Here is a 17,797-nt window from a genome sequence, read left to right as displayed (position 1 = left end):
TTACATAACTGTAACCCTTCTATATGTTACCTTTATGATAGAAAAAACAAAAAAAAACCCCAATAGACTAAGAATGATATAATGACTTCATGTGAATATACCAAGTAGGAATAAAAATTTTTTTTCTTTAGGCAAATAAGTACCTTGCCTCAAAGATCTTTGGAATAAAACAAAAACAACAACATCAGAAACAAAAACCCCCAAAAGGAAACTCTTGACTAGAGAAAATCTGGAGAATGGGGAAAGTAAAAGTAAGTGATACTGTCAATGGATAAAATTCTGTATATGGTTGTATGAAACACAGAAGTGAGACCCATTTGAATTATTAGCATATGCATACACACAGAAAAAGAATGAGAGATATGAAAAACACGTTCTGTACAGACTAAGGGTGCTACTGTGAGGGTAGACAGAGGGTAGAGAGGATGAACACAGTCAAAATGAACAAAGTGTGTTGAAATTGGCTTGGGAAGGGGAACTAGGGGGTGAAGGAGAATGACGGAGGGGGATGAGTCTCATGAAGGTACACATATGCATTTGTAGAAATGCCCAAATGAGTGCCCAAGTATTTAGCTGCAAATTCCAATACCATCATTTATGTACATCTAAGCATTTCCAAGTGAATAATTGTTTTTTGCTTGAAAACCACCATGAATGCATTTCAAAAGTTAGCAAGTGATGGGGTGTGAAGTTTTACTGAGGAGAATGTTACTTTATTTTCTCTGCTATATGAATGAGCTCAATTTGTTCTGAACTTAAAAAAAAATACACAAACACATCATTTACTCCCAACCTTGTCTTACCAGTGTGTGAACTCAGAGGTGTCTTTTATTGTAGAATGTGGTTCTTGCATCCTTATCTGCCTGCGAATTAGAACAAATGCTAATTCAGATGCAAACTACAGCGACCTGCAACCCATCCACTTTAAGAGGTGATTCCCTTACCTATGAGCTCGGCAGGTGTCTGTGGTTGTGTCTTCGCCTCTGTTCACATCTGGGGCCTTTTCTTCTTCCAGAAGCCCTTTGCTTTCCTCCAGTGGTGCACATTTGGATAGGAAAGGTTCCCCGGCAGACTCTTCTCTCTGGTCTGTTTGGATCTGAATCAAAGGCACGTCCCTGGAGCAGAGTGTCTGCTGGCTGTGCTTACGAGGGCTGCCATTGTGGCACGAGGGCCTTTCTCTTGGGGGCTGGAAACCCTCCCTCTTGGGAAGAGGAGCCATTCTGCTGGGACAGGACCCTGGGGTATGTGGGCTTTCAGCCACAGGGTCCTTGCTCGGGTGATCCACAGAGTCCTGACCGTGTAGGGCCGGCCCGCTGCACCCTCGGCTTGGGTCTGATCTGCGAGCCCCCTTCTCCACTCGCAAGAGCGCACCGCCGCCGCCGCCAGAAAGGGGACCCCCGGCCTCAGCGGCCACGGGAGGATCCACGATGATTTTGTTCTTCCGCATGAGCGCCTCGATGGAGCTGGCCCACGTCTCGTGGATGAGCATGTTGGTGATCTGGTCGCTGCCCCCTCGGCGATACAAGCACGAGTCCGATTTGCAGAGACCCGATGAGGGCGCGCTGCCCACGGGCTGGAGGCTCAGCATGTCGGGCGAGCTGTTCTGGGCGCTAAAGCCATCTAAGGAGTTGGCTTTGATGGGCGCGTTCACCGTCAACCTGGTGCCCGGGGAGCGGCTATCGGGCACGGACGACTGCCTGTAGCAGAGAGGGGATCGGACGGAGGGGGACAGCAAACCCGAGCTCCAGTCCTGGCTGCCCCGTCGGGAGGAGGGCGCGTCCCGGCCTTCTCTCTCGATGTCCCGGAGCATGTACCGGTAGAACTCCTCGGTGATGCTCTCGGTGCTGGACTGCTTGGAGGGGCAGCTGGGCCTCACGCTCAGGTGGTCGTTTCTCCTGCAGGCCTGGTGCAGGGCCGCGCTCAGGATGCTGCTGGCGTTCTTGCCCGCGTAGTAATCCAGCAGCAACTCAAACCCTCGCCCTTCGTGCTCCATCTGGCTCACCATGAACCTGGAGAACTCGTCGGTGATGCTCTCGCAGCTGGACTGTTTGGAGACGGAGCTGGCTCGGCTCACGGGCTGGCTTAAGGTGTTGGTGAACCCCAGGCTGTTCACGTAGGCCCTGGCCTCCGAGTCTTCTTCGGGGATGCTCTCGCAGCTGGAGGCCTTCAGCCGGTTCCACCTGTCACCGCCCAGCAGCCGGCTCCTGGAGCAGCTCTGGCCTTGCCACACGCCATCCACCACGGAGAACTCGGTGAGGTTCATGATCTTGGCCGCCACTTCGTTGGCAAAGCTGCTCACCGAGTCCGGCACGTCGTCGAGGTTCAGGGACTCGTCCATGACCCTGTTCATCAGCTTCTCTTTCAGCTCGGGATGCTCGTCCGTCTTCCTCTTGATCTCGCTCAGCCGAGGTGGCTTGTGCTTCCTCACCCCCGCGTTCCCGCCGCCAGGGCTGTCCTTCTTCCTCTTCAAGGATCGGCAGGGGACATTGGGCGTCACCAGAAACTCGTTCCCCCTTTTCCAGGCACAGAACCAGGGCTGCTTCCCGCTGGAGTTGTCGAGGCAGATGGCTGCGATCTCCGTGGCCATGGAGACCACGGTCTCCGCTAATTCCTCCGCAAAGTCTGCAAGGCAGTAGATGTCGCCATGCTTGGCCGGGGGTGTGGACGGAGCCGGGGAACCCGGGAACACCAGGTCACCTCCTAACATGGACAAGTTAGCCTGAACCTCGTGGCCTGGAGGGATGGCGTTGGGGTCCAGGCTGCCTTCGGTCTCCTGTGAGCTGCCTCTCCTCCTGCCCTCCGCGGGGGTACATTCTGCTTCAGAAGGGGCTCTGCATTCATTTTCACTGAGGCTGGGTCTCCGACAAAGGCTCTGAACATCCCCTCCCACCAGCCTTTTCGGATCCATTTCCTTGGGGGATGCTTTAGCAGTGGAACCAGAAGCATCCAGGACTCTGTGGCTGCACAACAATCCCGAGTGCTGCGTGGGGCTCGGGTACAGCCCTGGCCTTGCTCCACTCTTGTCCTGCTTTGAATTCATGTCATCCGCAGGATCGTGGGAGAGGAGATTCGTGCTGAGTGGATTGCTAAGTGGGTAGCCGCTGCTGCCTTCTGTGGCTTTTGTCCAGCCTTGACCAGTGCCTTCCTCAAGCGTCTGGCAGCCTGGGGGGTCTGTCTCCCTACATCTGATGTTTTCCTTGGAGAGGAAAGTGGGACATGGACCATGTTGTACAAGATGGCTCATCTTCTGGACCGTGAAGCACATTACATGGTGCAGCAGCTGAGTTGTACTTTCCATTAATGCATCCAGAGTTTCAGAGGGATGGCTGCCGTCGCTGAGGTGGCTCATTTTATTTTTCTGGTGAGCTTCATCGAAGGAATACTTCAGGATAATATTGGACAGGGTCTGTGCCAGTTCGTTTCGGAGGAGGTTTTCTGAGCACAGAGTCTGAGGTTTGGAAGCAGTTGTTCGGATTCTCCTGTTCATGGATTCCATGACGTCTGCAATGCTGCCATAGGCATCCGGCCTTGCTAACACCAGAGCAGCCTCCCTGAGAAGACCCTCGGCAATGGCTTCCTTTCCCAGCTCCATACTCTGCCCCGTTGCTTCAGAAGCTGCAGCTGTAGGCAAGAGGCCCCTGGGGCTCACGGGGCATGCCACCTCTTCTCTTTCACCCAGGCCACAGACAGCAATGGCACTGGCCACCTGCGTCATGCCACAGAGAGCAGATGGGAAGGAGTATTCACAGCTAGAAGGTTCCTGGAGTCCTGGAGATGAGTGAGCTTGCAGTGCCTCTCTGCCTTTCAGTGAACAGACTGACCCCAAGGAGTCTTGCTCCATCGTGAGTCTTTCTGTGGCCTGTGGACTGGAGATGGTTCCAATCACAGTGGCTGCACATGCTAATGCGACTTCTAGAGCACTCTGAGGGTGTCTGCTGGCCTTGTCTCCAGATGGGAGGCCTGCGCTGTCTACAGAGTCTTCCATCTCCAGCCAGGAGGTGCTACCCGGCTCTGAAGCAGCCTCACCTCCGTCTGGGCTCTGCACAATGACAATTGTGGGAAGCTCATTCCATGAGCGAGGGGCCGCTCTATCTTTCATAGGATAGCCACTGGAAAGTGCAGGACTTCCTCCAGGACTATGGACCGAGGGTTCCTGGGGTGGTACAGGCTGTGACTGAGACAGTCTAATAAATGCATCTTGCAGGACAGATTCAGCTAAATTTGTCGCATACTCGCCGGTTGTGGCTTCTCCATCTTGAAGAGAAGGAAGTGATTTTCTTCGATGTTCATGGCCCCCTGGAGCTAAGTTAGTGCTCTTCTCAGTGGCAGAGCCACAAGGAGAAGGTACATCTTTCTTACCCATCATGGAGAAATAAGCATCCGTTGGACTAGACAGTGCTTGAGATTTTTCTCTTCGATCGTTACATTGTTCTGGATAATAATAGTTTGTGGCTGGCTGCCCATTCCCCATTGGCACATCTTTCCGCTGTGATGGTGTGCCAGGAGGTTCTAGGTTCTGCAAGACTTTGTTCTCTGCTATGCTTTCCAGAGATCGTTCTGATTTAATCAACGTCATATTGTGTTTGCTAAAGTATTTGTCTTCCAGGTCATAAAGACATTTTTCCTCGCTGTGACCCCATTCCCGTGAGGAGGCTTCCCATGGCTTTCTGACTTCCAAAACATTGGTTGATACCTTTATGTTTTCATAACCTAATGAAGAACAAATGAGAGCCAGAGTTACTTTTTGGATAGTAGGTTTCTGGGGGCCTAAAATAATAATTATTCTCTAAAACTGACATAAAATGCTAAATATATTTTTCCCCTTTAAACAGATCATTGTGAATGTTTCCTTAAGAAAAGCAAATCGAACTGAAGCTGTTAAATGACCTGGGTCAGGGAGGATGAGGAAAGTGAGAATAAAGGAGGGGGTTTGGTGTGCATGGGGTACTGTGTTACACACACAGTGAAATGCCCTTTGAACAATTAAAAACAGATAGGGGCTGGGGATGTGGCTTCGTGGTAGAGTGCTTGCCTTGCATGCATGAAGCACTGGGTTCGATTCCTCAGCACCACACACACAGGAAAAGCCAGAAGTGGCGCTGTGGCTCAAGAGGTAGAGAAAGAGCCTTGAGCATAAAGAAGCCAGGGACAGTGCTCAGGCCCTGAGTTCACACCCCAAGACTGGCAAACACAACAGATAAGAGGAATGCAAAACAAGACCTGTTTTGGTATATATCTTAGTGGGAGAGAGAAGGGCAAATGAGAGGTAAAGGAAGGTGAACATGGTCAAAATATTTTACATACACATAGGAAAAAAAGACCAAGGAAATTTATTGAAAGTAGTTTGGGACAGGAAGGGGGAATGAGTAAGAGTGATTGATGGAGCAGATGTGTGGTAGCTGAAAGGGGCTCACCTCTCTGTCAGGGGAAGCAGCACAAGTACTTGTATCTTAAACCTTTCAGATGGATAGAAAGGGAGCAGGGAGGGTACTTACACCAACTTCAAGGGTTTGGCCTTTGTGTCAAGATTTGCTCTGGACTTTGCTTAGGTCAGATCCAGGAGCAATGGCAATAAAACTGAATATCTTTTTCCTTTGTGGTCATGGGTGAGGAAGAGGAGCCCACTCATTAGGCTCCATCAGAAGTCAAGAAAAAGACCTGCATCAGTAATTCCTAAGCACTGTTGTGGGCTATTTACTTCTGTCCTCCCAATCATCATTAGCTATAGGCTGATGGCACTCTTAAATTACTGATAAGAAAGCCAGGATTGAAATGACCGCATATACGATGTCCTAACCTCCAAGTGATATCTCAAAGATTCAAATCCAGGCCAGTCAAACTTGGGTGCAACTGATATATGGCTTTTGTAGAAGTTGTTGTGAGGCTGGTGTTCCTCCCAGGGATATCCCCCATTCTCTGGGCAGGTAGGAAGATTTCCCTGTAAACACACCTAGATTTCCTTCTGCATCCCTGAGGCATCTTTCTAGAGTCCACCGCACTCTACCCATCATGCCGGTGTCCTATCCTTTTTTAAACCATAGCAAGCGAGCATTGTGATGCATCAGCCAAACTGACCTGTCCTGGAACTGCTTTCCACTCTCACACAGACATTTTTTTAGAGGGCAACTAATTTCAGAATGCATGTTTATTTGATTGGGAAATTCCCTTACCGATCCTACTTTCTTCCACCTCGTTTTCCTCCTCCAGGTGCTCGGAGGCAGTGAGAAAGTCTTCTTCAATGGAGGACAGGGAGCAGTTTGTGTCCTCCTCCAGCTTTGGGATGTTGGTCTCCACGTGGAGCTGCCGTTCCTGCACTAGTTCCAGACCAATCAAGAATTTGTTGATTTCAAAGATGATACAGTTGGTACTGTTGGCTCTGCTTCCTCTGGCACACTGGACCAAGCAGATATCTGGCAGCCAAGGGCACTAACAGCAGAGAGAAAAGAAGGTACTTGTTCAGTTGTTCAAGAGAGAAAGGAAAAGGCTATTACCTCTAACCTGTCCATTTCCATCAACAGGTTCTATTAAAAGGAGTGTGGTCCTTAAAATACTTGAAATACCTTGTAGGCTTCTGTTGATGCACTGAAAAAAAAAAGTCAAGTATTACTGACCTATGTGATATCTAGGAGAGAGTTTAGAAGAAAGGAGACATCAGAAGAAAGCAGACTAGCTGTATCACATGATCTTTAGATTTTATTATATTTTTATATGTATGAGTACTAGTATTCCCTCATCAAAACAGAAAGTGAACTGGGTAAAATTCAATGAAGAATTTATTGAAACAGTGCTAAAATGGCAGAATGCAGACTCATAGCTCTATGAGATAAAAGATAATAGGGTTTTTATGAGCAAGGCTAAGGAGAAGATTCTAGGCCATCTATGTTTGTAATTGGCTTTATCCAAGGGAAGTAAATGTTATTTTTATCTTTGTGACAAGAGTAACTTTCACATTGGAGTGGGTAGACTACAAAAGTTAAGTTTGAATTCTTCCCCAGAGACTAGGTGATAGCACATCTACTTCCTTAATGATCCTTTTCAAAGAGTTGGCCCCAGGTCTTGGAAAAAAGCATTCTTGGGTTGTAAAACTGAAAAGAGGCTTTTAAAAAGAAAGCTTTCAATCTGAAATAGACAGAGAAAGTATTACCCTGATACCTTTTCTAAATTAAATGCTCTGAGAAAAGGTCAGCCCGGATTTAGAGTCAGGAAGAGGAAGAAACTAAAGTTTGTTAAGGTGGGGCATGTACTGGCTGCCTTGATTACTTCTCTTTTTAAAATTGAGCTTTAGCTTCAAGCTGGTATTCTTTTTATTTTCTTTTTGGTGGTAGTAGGGATTATATTCAGAGCCTCACAGTTGCTAGGCAACTAATCTCTTTCTTGTGACCCACCTCAGTGCCTCAGTTTGTTTTCCCAGTAGGGTCTCCTACTTTTGCCACCACCAACCTCAGAATTTGGTCCTAGTACCTCTGCTTCTTTAGTAGCTGCAATTGCAGGCATTCATGTACACCACTATTTCCTGTAGTAACACATCTGCCAGTGTTTTGGGTCCATAGTAAGTATTCTGTCAGCTTTAGTCAGGTTTTTATGATTAATTAGGACACATTTTGCCTGGAACAGCTCAACTATGCATACCTCTTCCCCTCAGCCTCAATTCTCGTTAGGACTCTGACCTATCATTCTTATTGGTAGAAGGAGTAAATATATTTGGAATGTCGGAGGAAAGTATTCTATGCTTGAATGCTCACCTTCTAAAACTGATTCCTGAATCCTATGCTTATCCATGGTTGGAGCTAACTGGGTCTAAAGTTGGTGAACTTCCCATTTTTAAATACTTTTTGAGTCTCAATATATGCATCTATGAGTAATAAGCATGTGACCATACAAGGGGATATGTACCTATTCACATTCATTTTGTTAGTTCCTAAAGTACTTTACCTTTTCTTTGCATACATATCATTCGCCAACCTTTGTTCAAACTTCCTCAGCAGACTCATTCTAGGAGAGATAGCTCTCCAGTGACAAATTCACAGCACTCGTTTCTACCCCACCTATTGCCTGAGCAATTCACATGGAATAAATTCATCTCCAACACCAAGGGTGACCATGTGACCCAAGTGTACCTAATCTGAACAACGAATTCCCCAGACTGTACTGATCAGTTCAGAAATGTACGTGAGAACCCATGGGCCACAAGAATACTCTGTGTGGCTCCTGGAAGAGGTTCTTTACAGAGATGGAGCCCAAAGTGATATTGGCTCCTTGTGAGAAAAGCATGCCTGACATGGGTTCAGCGGGAAAAAGCAAGACAGAGGTTACAGGAGGAAAACCCAGACCTGGTAACACTGGTCAAATCCTCGTATGCCACCCATGCACACTGGAGATGTTTATTTGTATGAGACAATATATTCTCTTCATGCTTAATCCACTTTTCTATTTGAATTAAGAATGTAAATTAGATTAAATAGAGTCTAGCAAGTTCAAGTCAAGGTCAGGACCATTATGTGAACCTGAATTGGGATATTGGAAAGAAGTGGGAATTTTCCAGTAATACCTGCAGTTGCCAAAAATAGGAAAAGCAGAGCATGTTAATTAAAATACATGTTAGTGTCATAAAGGAATGAAGTCTACATTCTCTTTTATATTTAGAACCACTTTATCTACATTCTTTAATAAGTAGTTTATGACAATTTTATAACAAAAATGAATACCAGCGTGATCAATGATAAGAATAGCAATTTTAGTTGGAATTTATTTTAAATAACATTCCCTTTTGAGAGTCAGCAAAGTCGTTTCTCATCCTTGGGGCTGGTGTGTGTGTGTGTGTGTGTGTGTGTGTGTGTGTGTGTGTGTGTGTGTGTGTGTGTCCTGGGATTGAAAGCAATTTTGCACTTTCTAGGCAGGTGTTGCATAGTACTTGAGACACAATTCCAGCCTTTTTTGCTCCTCTGCCTATTTTTGAGACAGGTTCTCAATTCTTTTCCCCTAGAACTAGCCTGGACCATGATCTTCCTATTTATTCTCGGTGTAGGCAGAATGAGAGGCACACACCACCATATCCAGCTTTATTTAATAGCTGTTGACTTTGGTGTTTTCCAAGGAGTAAATGACACCAGAAAGACCATGCTATGGGATTCTCAAATCCTAGGATATAAATTAGAATTCTGATACTGTTCCTCTGGGGGAAGACAGGCCTGTGTTTGATTGACTGTTAGATTTGTAGAAAATGAAGCTAAACATCCAGTGTCCAGTTTGTCTGCTCTTGATCAAGAGAAGACAACACAAATTTCAATTGGTACAAAGGAAGGTCTGTCAAACTCTGGAGATTCCTGGCAGAAACACAGATAGTGACTCTTATCAGATAAAAAGACATGGTTGATTCTTTTTTTTGGCCAGTCCTGGGGCTTGGCTCTGGGCCTGAGCACTGTCCCTGGCTTCTTTTTGCTCAAGGCCAGCACTCTGCCACTTGAGCCACAGCGCCACTTCTGGCTATTTTCTGTATATGTGGTGCTGGGGAATCGAACCCAGGGCCTCATGTATATGAGGCAGGCACTCTTGCCACTAGGCCATATCCCCAGCCCCCATGATTCTTATGCTATTATAAGAGTTTGTATGTTGTTGTGTCTCATTTGAACTTATATCAAGTTGTACTCAACAGACTACAGAAAATGTAAATGTTTTATCAAGACTTGTGTTTCTTACCTGTGAAACTTGAAAATCTGCCTGGAGATTTCCAGATGCTAACCCACTTAAGAGGACAATTTCATTTTCCTTTGGCTGTTGGACATTCATAGAGCTGATAAGTTTTGGAAGATCTGGAGAAACATTGACCAATTTCTGTAAAGCAAAAATCTTCCTTAGTTTAGATGATATCTATTTATTTCTAAAATATCACCTCTAGAATGATTTATAGGAAAGGGTGATTTATTCTTGTAAATCACTACTGATGGCTATTCCTGAAAGAAGTTATATAACATTAAAGCATAAGAGTTAAGATTAAAATAAAATCCTTAAGCTTTAGAAACTCTAGTTCTCAATTTCCCAAAGCAAACTTCTGGTGATTCATACCATACCAGTGAAATAAACAATACTTTGGAAATAATCTCCTCAAGATTTTTCATGAGAGAATTATGTACTAATAATATTCTGTTCTAAACAAATTGACAATAATAAAATATGGATAACATTGATTTTGACTATGCCTTTAGCACAGGCCTAGAAGACTGTGCACATTAAATCCTATTAAATTTAATCTGGTGTGTCTGCTGTAAGCCACAGCCAAAGACAGTCTCGAAGCACTCATAGAAATCCATCAAAGACAGAGTTCTCGGGATGCCAACTTGCTTTCATCCCCTCTGCTTTCTCTTTGATGGACACTGCACAAGGATTCCATCAAGGAAAATTGTATGTATATTTTCCCTTTGAAAATCCTTCCTGTACTATGATGTGGGTGATGGTATTCAGAGCTTGGTAAAATCGCATAATGAGTAACCTCAGCAGGCAACCGGCTTAAGGAGATTTGGTACAGCATTGCCAAGGAAGAAAGCATGAGAGTATATAACTAACTGCAAGTACTAAACAATTGAGTATTGCATAACAGTACTTGGAGCTAAGTGATGGAACAATTTGTGTTCTGTTGTGTGATAATCAAGCCACAGAGTGTATACTGTTATACCTCAAACAGCATTTACCAAGTGATAAGTTGATCAAGCCCCTCAATTTTGGGCATGAAATGACAGACGGTCTTATATCATTTCATTCCCATAACACAACAGGAGCTGTGTCAAAGAATTGAGTAGACTCATAAGAGCTTATATGTTATCAAGAATTTATATCAGTCCTTATAACTATGTATGAACTTGAGAAATTTACCATTACAAGGTGCAAAAGTTCAAGTCCCAGATGAGTCCCAAACCAGGAAGCCAAGTTAGATATAAACTAGTGAAAGCAGAAAGAGGCAAAACTCAGAGCCAGAGGGAAGGATGGCTGCCATTAATCAGGCTTTAGAAAAAACTCAGGGGGTGGGGGGAGGATCATCTCTGATTGGGAATTTAAATGGAAGGAAGAACAGAGTATCGACTTCAGGGCCTTGCTGCTAAAGAGAAAGTGTGGGCTTGAACAGCTCTGCTCCAGGGAAATGTGCGTGGCCCTGGTAATGGGCTCCAGGAAAGCTCAGGGGTCCACGTTTACCTCCTGGAGGTGCTCTGTGTTGCATGCATCTTTCTTTACATCCAAGTTTACGAAGCAGACCTGAAAAAGAGAGCAAAAGTAGCCAATTAAATTAAAAAATATCTGCCAACCCTTTTAGAAGAAAATAAGTTGGGGGAAATGTTTTTAAAGTCCTACATATTTTAGTAGCTTAGCATAGAAATCATCAGTCCACTGTTGGGCTCCTAAGCAGATCTTCAACCTCCTACTCGGATTTTTCCCAGGATCCCAGGAAATATCGTCTTTATTTTCATGAACCAACACAGTAAAAAGAAAAATGCCTGCAGACACAATAAAGACTTTAAGATCAAAAGGTGTTATTGTAATCCCATGAAACAGGAGAAAGGACTTAAGTGCTCAAAGCTTATAAGTTTACAATTATGATGAGCATCTCTCTCCACTTCCTTGTCCTCTTTCTCACTTCCTGTCCCTCTTCCTACAGCGACTTTTAACATGGGGCTTGATGAATACATTTTGGTTTGCTTAGGAGCTTAAAAAAATCTGTGTAATTTATTTCAGTATTGTATAGGTTTGCTTCTTTTGGTTGATCATCTTAGATAAGTGCTTGAATAAGTTAGCTTAAGAACAGAAGCTACAGTATTAGGTAATAATTTCAGGCAACAGGGAAATAATTCATGATTGAAATTTTAAACACACCACATAGAGTAAATTATGACACGTTGAAATTGGAAAGACAAAAACCGAAGGAAAGCCTCCAAGGAAGTGAAAAATATCCTTGAAAGATAAAGGTCAGGAATAGGCCAGATGCCTGCAGATACAATGCTTAGAAGGGAGAGACGCCAATACATTGTCAAGAAACAGAGGACAGTTCTTACGGCTGCCAGGCCTGGAGAAAAGGAAGTGCTAGACAGAAATTCTTAAGGATCATCCTAAAGGCTGAGTGCTGGTGGCCCACAGCTGTAATCCTAGCTACTCAGGAGGCTGGCTGACCAGGGCAGAATAGTCCTCATGAAAGTCATATCTCCAGTTAACCACTCAAAAACCAGAAGTGGAGCTGTAGCTCAATTGGTAGAGACCTAGCCTTGCGCACAAAGAGGCTAAGGGATAGTTCCCGGGCCGTGAGTTCAAGCCCCACAACCAACAACAACAAAAAGGATCCCATTAAATGAGATTAGATGAATGAAGTTTTATATCCTGCTAAAAATTATTGAAAAGTTTTTTTTTTTTAAATTCTTAACTAGTTGATTTAACTATGTGAAGCAGAGGGGGAAAATCATCAGAAAAATTTAGTTAGGCGTTTGGACTTAATTAGGTTCTTGCTGAACTATGGACCTCTTTTGATTTTAATTAGTTACTTGGGGTCAGGGTTTCACAGTCTCTCCCTTTTATTTGTGAAATTTAAAAAATTCGCGTAACTGAAAGCTTTGGGGAAGTCCTTAGAAACTAAAATAGTTGGTATGTTGCTAAAGTATAAAGATTTACTGCTGGTGGACTCTCAGATAACGAGACAACTCAGGTTTCCTGGGTGCCAAGGTTTTTCAGCACATGTACACACAGGGGTCTACTCGTTAGGATATTTGATGGGCACCAGGGAAAGGTGGGGTGCTACATACACTCATTTAGAGGTCTGGGTCTATTTCCTCTGGGACAATGGGGAGTGGGCACAAATCCCTTTCCACATGGTGCAAATGGAAACCCAAGAGAAGATGGAGCTCAGAAGCAGCTCAGGAATGAGAGTGTTTTGAGGATATTCACATAGCGATTGCAACTTTACCTCTGGAGAACTTTCCAGCATCTACAAATACTCAGAGACTTTTGTTCACATATACCAGGACTGCAGTTACTGAATTGATGAGACAAATTTCCATTCCTCTGTTAAAAAAAAAAAGTCCACTGCCTTGCCCCTGTAGCTCATGACATTTACCAAGGACACAAGGAAACAAGAGATCAAAGAAAGGTGTCCAGTAAATAGGTGTATATGCCTTCCAATTCTACCTGTAGGTGTCTGAATATGAATTTTCTTTGCATTTATTCTGGACTGTAACATGAAATTCTGTCTATGTGTGGAGGAAAATTATCAGAAGTCGAAAATTAAGACACAAAGCAATATCATGTGGATACCTTGCAGGTGTCCCTTCCTATGTCTTGGTAGCAGATTGACAGTATTTGAAGATCCTAATGCTCATAAAATTTTGAGGGCCATTCCTTTTTATTATTATAATTGCTATTAAGTAGTTGTACAAAGAGATTCCAATTCCATAAATCAGGTCATTAAGTACAATGCCTCTTGCTCAATGTCACCCCTCCTACCATTTTCACCCACTTCCCCCCTCCCATCCCTACCCTCAAGTTACTTAGTTTAGCTTTTACATAATTTACATTGGCTATAATGACTGCATTTTCTCACTCTCCTTGAGAGAAATTCTTTAAGAAAAATAATAGAAGTTATTATTAGATATGAGAGTGCATATTCATTTTGTTTTAGAAGAAAAAAAGAAGGCATCCAGAAACTAAGATTCTACAAGATTCACAAACACCACAAATATCAAAGCCATCCAGAAACATTTTCAAAAAGGTATTTTTATCTAATTGATATAGCTCAATCTACAGCTACAATGCTTTCGAACCTCTGTTTTTTTTTTTTTAATCATCTCTTCGTATGACTTTAGTTTTATAATAACTTTTCTTCAAGGAAGAATAGCATGATATTTCAGTTTTCATTTCATATGGTTGATTAAATTTTTTAAGCAGGTCCACCTTTTGCAATATCATATATTTTTCAGCCTGATGTCAAATTTAGTGGTGAATCTATGTAAGTTCTTTCTTATAAGAGTTCTTACAGACCTAGTCACTGTTTGTATTATTATTATTATTATAATTCTTGCGTGTGTGCACACGCACGTGCTATCAACTTAAGAATTTGTGTTGACTCTCTTTGGTTGTGACTCTATCCCATGATGCATTTATACGCTGCTGCTGCAATGCCAAATAAACGATTCAGGAGACATGTCGGGTTGAGGAGGCATCGATGAGAAGCTAGTCTTGCATTTCAATGTCACATGTGGGATAGCTGGGCACCAGTAGCTCAGCTCTGTAATCCTAGCTACTCAGGGGGCTGAGATCTGAGGATCCTAGTTCAAACTTTTATCTCCAATTAATCAGTAAATAAACAAACAAAACTGGCAGTGGAGCTTTGACTCAAAGTAGTATAGACCCAGATTTGTGTGATCAAGCTAAGCAAGAACAAGAGACACTGAGTTCAAGCCCCAGAACCAACACAAAAATATTTTTAAAAAAAGAACTTTGAAAAAATGCACAATTTAATTATTTAATTTTCTCTTAAATGTAGCCTATCTTCTTTCATCCTTCACAAGTTGTTACTGCAGGAGGGTAGGTCCCCTTTGACACTGTATTTTCAGTGCTTAGAGCACTGACTAGTATTTGATAGATGTTCAGTGTATTTTTGTTGGTAAATGAATATAAATGAATGGGGTAGAAGCCTTGCCTGAGGTGACAGGCATACAGCAGGGGAATACTTATTAGTTATATAATAATTATGTCGCTTGCTTATGTAATGAGTTGTGTTGTCACCAATAAAGAACTTTTTCTCAGCAAGTGTTTAGGGGCTATTTAGATAAGTTATATAAAAGTTAATTAAGCTAATATGAATCCAGCTATTAGCTATGATTTAAAGTGCTTAGATTAGATTCTTCGCCCCATAAATGAAGATTCACTAATGAAAGAGAAAAGGCAAAATGTTTAGAATCATAATTGGTAATAGAGAGCTGTAAAATGCATTAATGCTTCTCATGGATTGGAAGTTCCTTTCTCTTCTCATGAAATACGTTTGAGTTTTTATCTGCACAGGGCCTGGTTTCGATCTTTTGCAGATGTACTTGGCTCTGCTTTTCTTGGCTTCTTAGCAAGGCTACTTTGCGGTAGCTTTTAACCTTTTTATTTCAATGGTACTCTTTTCTATGTGCACTTTGACTTTTATCTGTCTTATGTTTTATGAGGGTCAATCACTGTTCAAGAAGTCAACAGTGGCAAGACTGCTACCCTAGAATGGACCCTTTGACTTCTGCTGGGAATTTTTTTTTTTAATTTCTCTTGATGTTAGCCAAAACCAATGAAGAAAATCACTCTAGGAAAAGTGTTCGTCAGAACAAGATGCCAATTACCTTCAAAATGTAGGCATCTGAATGCTGAATATGATCAGTTACATACTTATGGTTTATCTTAGGAGAAAGTGGGTTCCTCTCACAATACAGACATCTGGCCTTGGGAGGTGGGATGAGATCTCTTAAATTGATGGTATCAAAATGCTGGTGCACAATGCTTCTGAAGAAAAAAAAGTCTCTTTTTTTCTCTCAAGCAAAAGACTTTTCCTAGATTCCAGAGTGGACAAAGATTATGTCACATTTCCTATGATTAGTGCTTTGGGTGGATGACACTAAAGATGACAATTTTTACATCACTTTTGGCATGCTGTCATTCTGTCCAACATTCTGGAACATACTTGGTCATTTGGGGAAAATGCTGTGCTTGTATCCAGTGATTTCCTTGAAATAACTGCAGCAGTCAGACAACATGAAAGCCTAATTTACACTCGAGACTCATCTTTTTTGCTTCTTTTCATTGCCAATGTTTAATAATTATTTTGAAAATGTTGCTTTGGGGGTAGCTATTCAGTTTGCAAGAAGAGGGAAAGGGACAGACATTTCTAGAATATGAGGGACATTTTAACTAATAATATACTAAGCCAACTTTATTGCTAGCTTAAAAATCTTTTCAGTTTTTCTTGGATGGCTCTAAGTGATTATGTAGAGCCAGTGAATATCAGAGAAACAGTACATCAATACGTTTCTGCACATTATCAGCTCTGATAACTATCTGAGGGATTGTATAAAAGGAAGTGGTAATAGAAAATAATTACCAATGTTGGTCTACATTATACCTAGCAATTTTTATCCTGTAGTTGTTTTAGGAATTGCCTTTCCCTTGCTACTGACAAAGGCTGACTATTCTCTGTTTTCTGTCACATAGCAGTTGTTGGTTGGAGTCTGCTGTATGCCAACACTAGACTGATAGGGTGGTGTCTGTTCATTGAGTTTAGGAAAGACCTATCAGTTTCTTAGACCTGAGGGCTTTCAGGAAAGTTTAATAAGGACTCTGTGCTTATTTGGACAAATATTTGAGAAGCCAGGTCTACATGGTTGAAGTCTGAAGGCCTCCCAAGAGAAACATAATCTTGGCATAGCGAATTGGGTAGTTCGTCATCCGCTAAGCACCTCTGGGTGGTAATGGCAGTGAGGTGACCAGGACAGAGTCTGGGCAAGGGACTGGGATAGCGTAGGCTCCGTGCTCTGCCCCTGGGCTGTGTTGGGGAAAGGAGACCGCAGCCACACCTAGTGGCCCGTCCTTCTCAGATTCCCTAGAACCTGAGTAGCCTCTCACCATTGACTAGGTGAGAGTGTTAAGACAAATCGGCATCATGGAAACCACTCTGATTTCCTGGAAGATGAGAGAGGAAAACCAAAGAGGGGCTGAAGCCTTCTGAACACAAAAGAATTTAATGTAAAGAAAATAATCACAAAAACGTAATATAGCTTGCTCCTGGAATGGTAGAAGCTACTGCAGTTATAGAGATAAATAGTAGCTTAATAGTGGTGTACAGCTGGTGACTGCTAATGCTACAGGAACAGGGTAATGAGTTGAGCACTGTTCCCCCCGCCCCCACCCTAACTCTCTGGATCCTGTCTCCAGTGACTAATTTTTAAGTATAAATTTCTCTAGATGTCTAACTTGCCACTCCTCTATTTTTTTTAAATAACCAAACTGCTAAATAATGCTAAATATCTCCTTTCTAAATGTTTACCTTCCTCAGGTACATGTGGGGGACTGAAGCAATCCCCCTAACAGAGCTAAAGGGTATGGCGAATAGAAAAGAGCAGTTATGAAATGCACATTTGGGGTGATTCTACACTGGGAAATGGCAATATGCTTGAGCTTTGAGAAGAGTGGGTTTGAAAGGCCCCAATGTAACACACAAAACCATGTGCATACATAAATAGAAATTATGGGAGGGGATGAATGTGCTCATTGGACTGTAGTAATCAGATACAAAGCATAAATACAGAACACATCAATGCATACACCTGGAGCATATGACCTCTTTCTTGTCCATTAAATACTTTAAAAATTTAAATTTACACTTTTATTTAAAATTTTAAATTCCTTAAAAGACGTGAAGGCTAGGTATTATTAATTAGTTTTGGTCTTTATTGGTAGAAAGTGATCAATATCCTGCTTTCTGCCACCTTTGCTCAGTTTCCTGCCTTAACCTTTGTTTATTTAAAAGAATTGCTTCTGGGAAAATGACCTACCTGAGGCACAGAGCATTTTAAGTCAGCTCAGTTAGCTAGTCATGCTAGCAGCCATGGCAAATAAATCTCAGCCCTTACATCTTGGATGCAGAGTCAAATGTTCAAAATACATAGGTACTACAGAAGTTAAAGATGTCAGAGAGAAGCTACTTGCTCAGAAATGAGATCCCGAATCAGACAATGAGAGCAGGAACAAGAAAAAAAACCATCCCGTTTTAGCAGCTCATAGATGTACAAAACACCAAAAC

The 17,797-nt window shown here is 42.8% G+C and overlaps 1 protein-coding gene across 3 annotated transcripts in view; it reads right to left on the bottom strand.

Annotated features, from left to right (window-relative positions):
- Positions 1–17,797, bottom strand: part of LOC125350228 (SPHK1 interactor, AKAP domain containing) — a 118,985-nt gene that overhangs the window by 23,194 nt on the left and 77,994 nt on the right. For 2 of the 3 annotated variants that reach the window (XM_048344599.1, XM_048344602.1), the window contains exons 4-7: positions 11,185–11,244; positions 9,697–9,831; positions 6,171–6,426; positions 945–4,710 (exon numbers count right to left, since the gene is read on the bottom strand). In XM_048344599.1, coding sequence (XP_048200556.1) covers positions 945–4,710; positions 6,171–6,426; positions 9,697–9,831; positions 11,185–11,244 — 4,217 coding nt within the window. Of the gene's footprint in view, positions 1–803; positions 864–944; positions 4,711–6,170; positions 6,427–9,696; positions 9,832–11,184; positions 11,245–17,797 lie in introns of all 3 variants that reach the window. The other variant, XM_048344601.1, reaches the window with a different exon arrangement.

This window comes from Perognathus longimembris, chromosome 4 (genome assembly GCF_023159225.1).
Source record: "Perognathus longimembris pacificus isolate PPM17 chromosome 4, ASM2315922v1, whole genome shotgun sequence".
Lineage (NCBI taxonomy): Eukaryota > Metazoa > Chordata > Mammalia > Rodentia > Heteromyidae > Perognathus > Perognathus longimembris.
The sequence above is the reverse complement of the archived record's forward strand: the minus strand, read 5'-3'. Positions and strand labels throughout refer to the sequence as shown.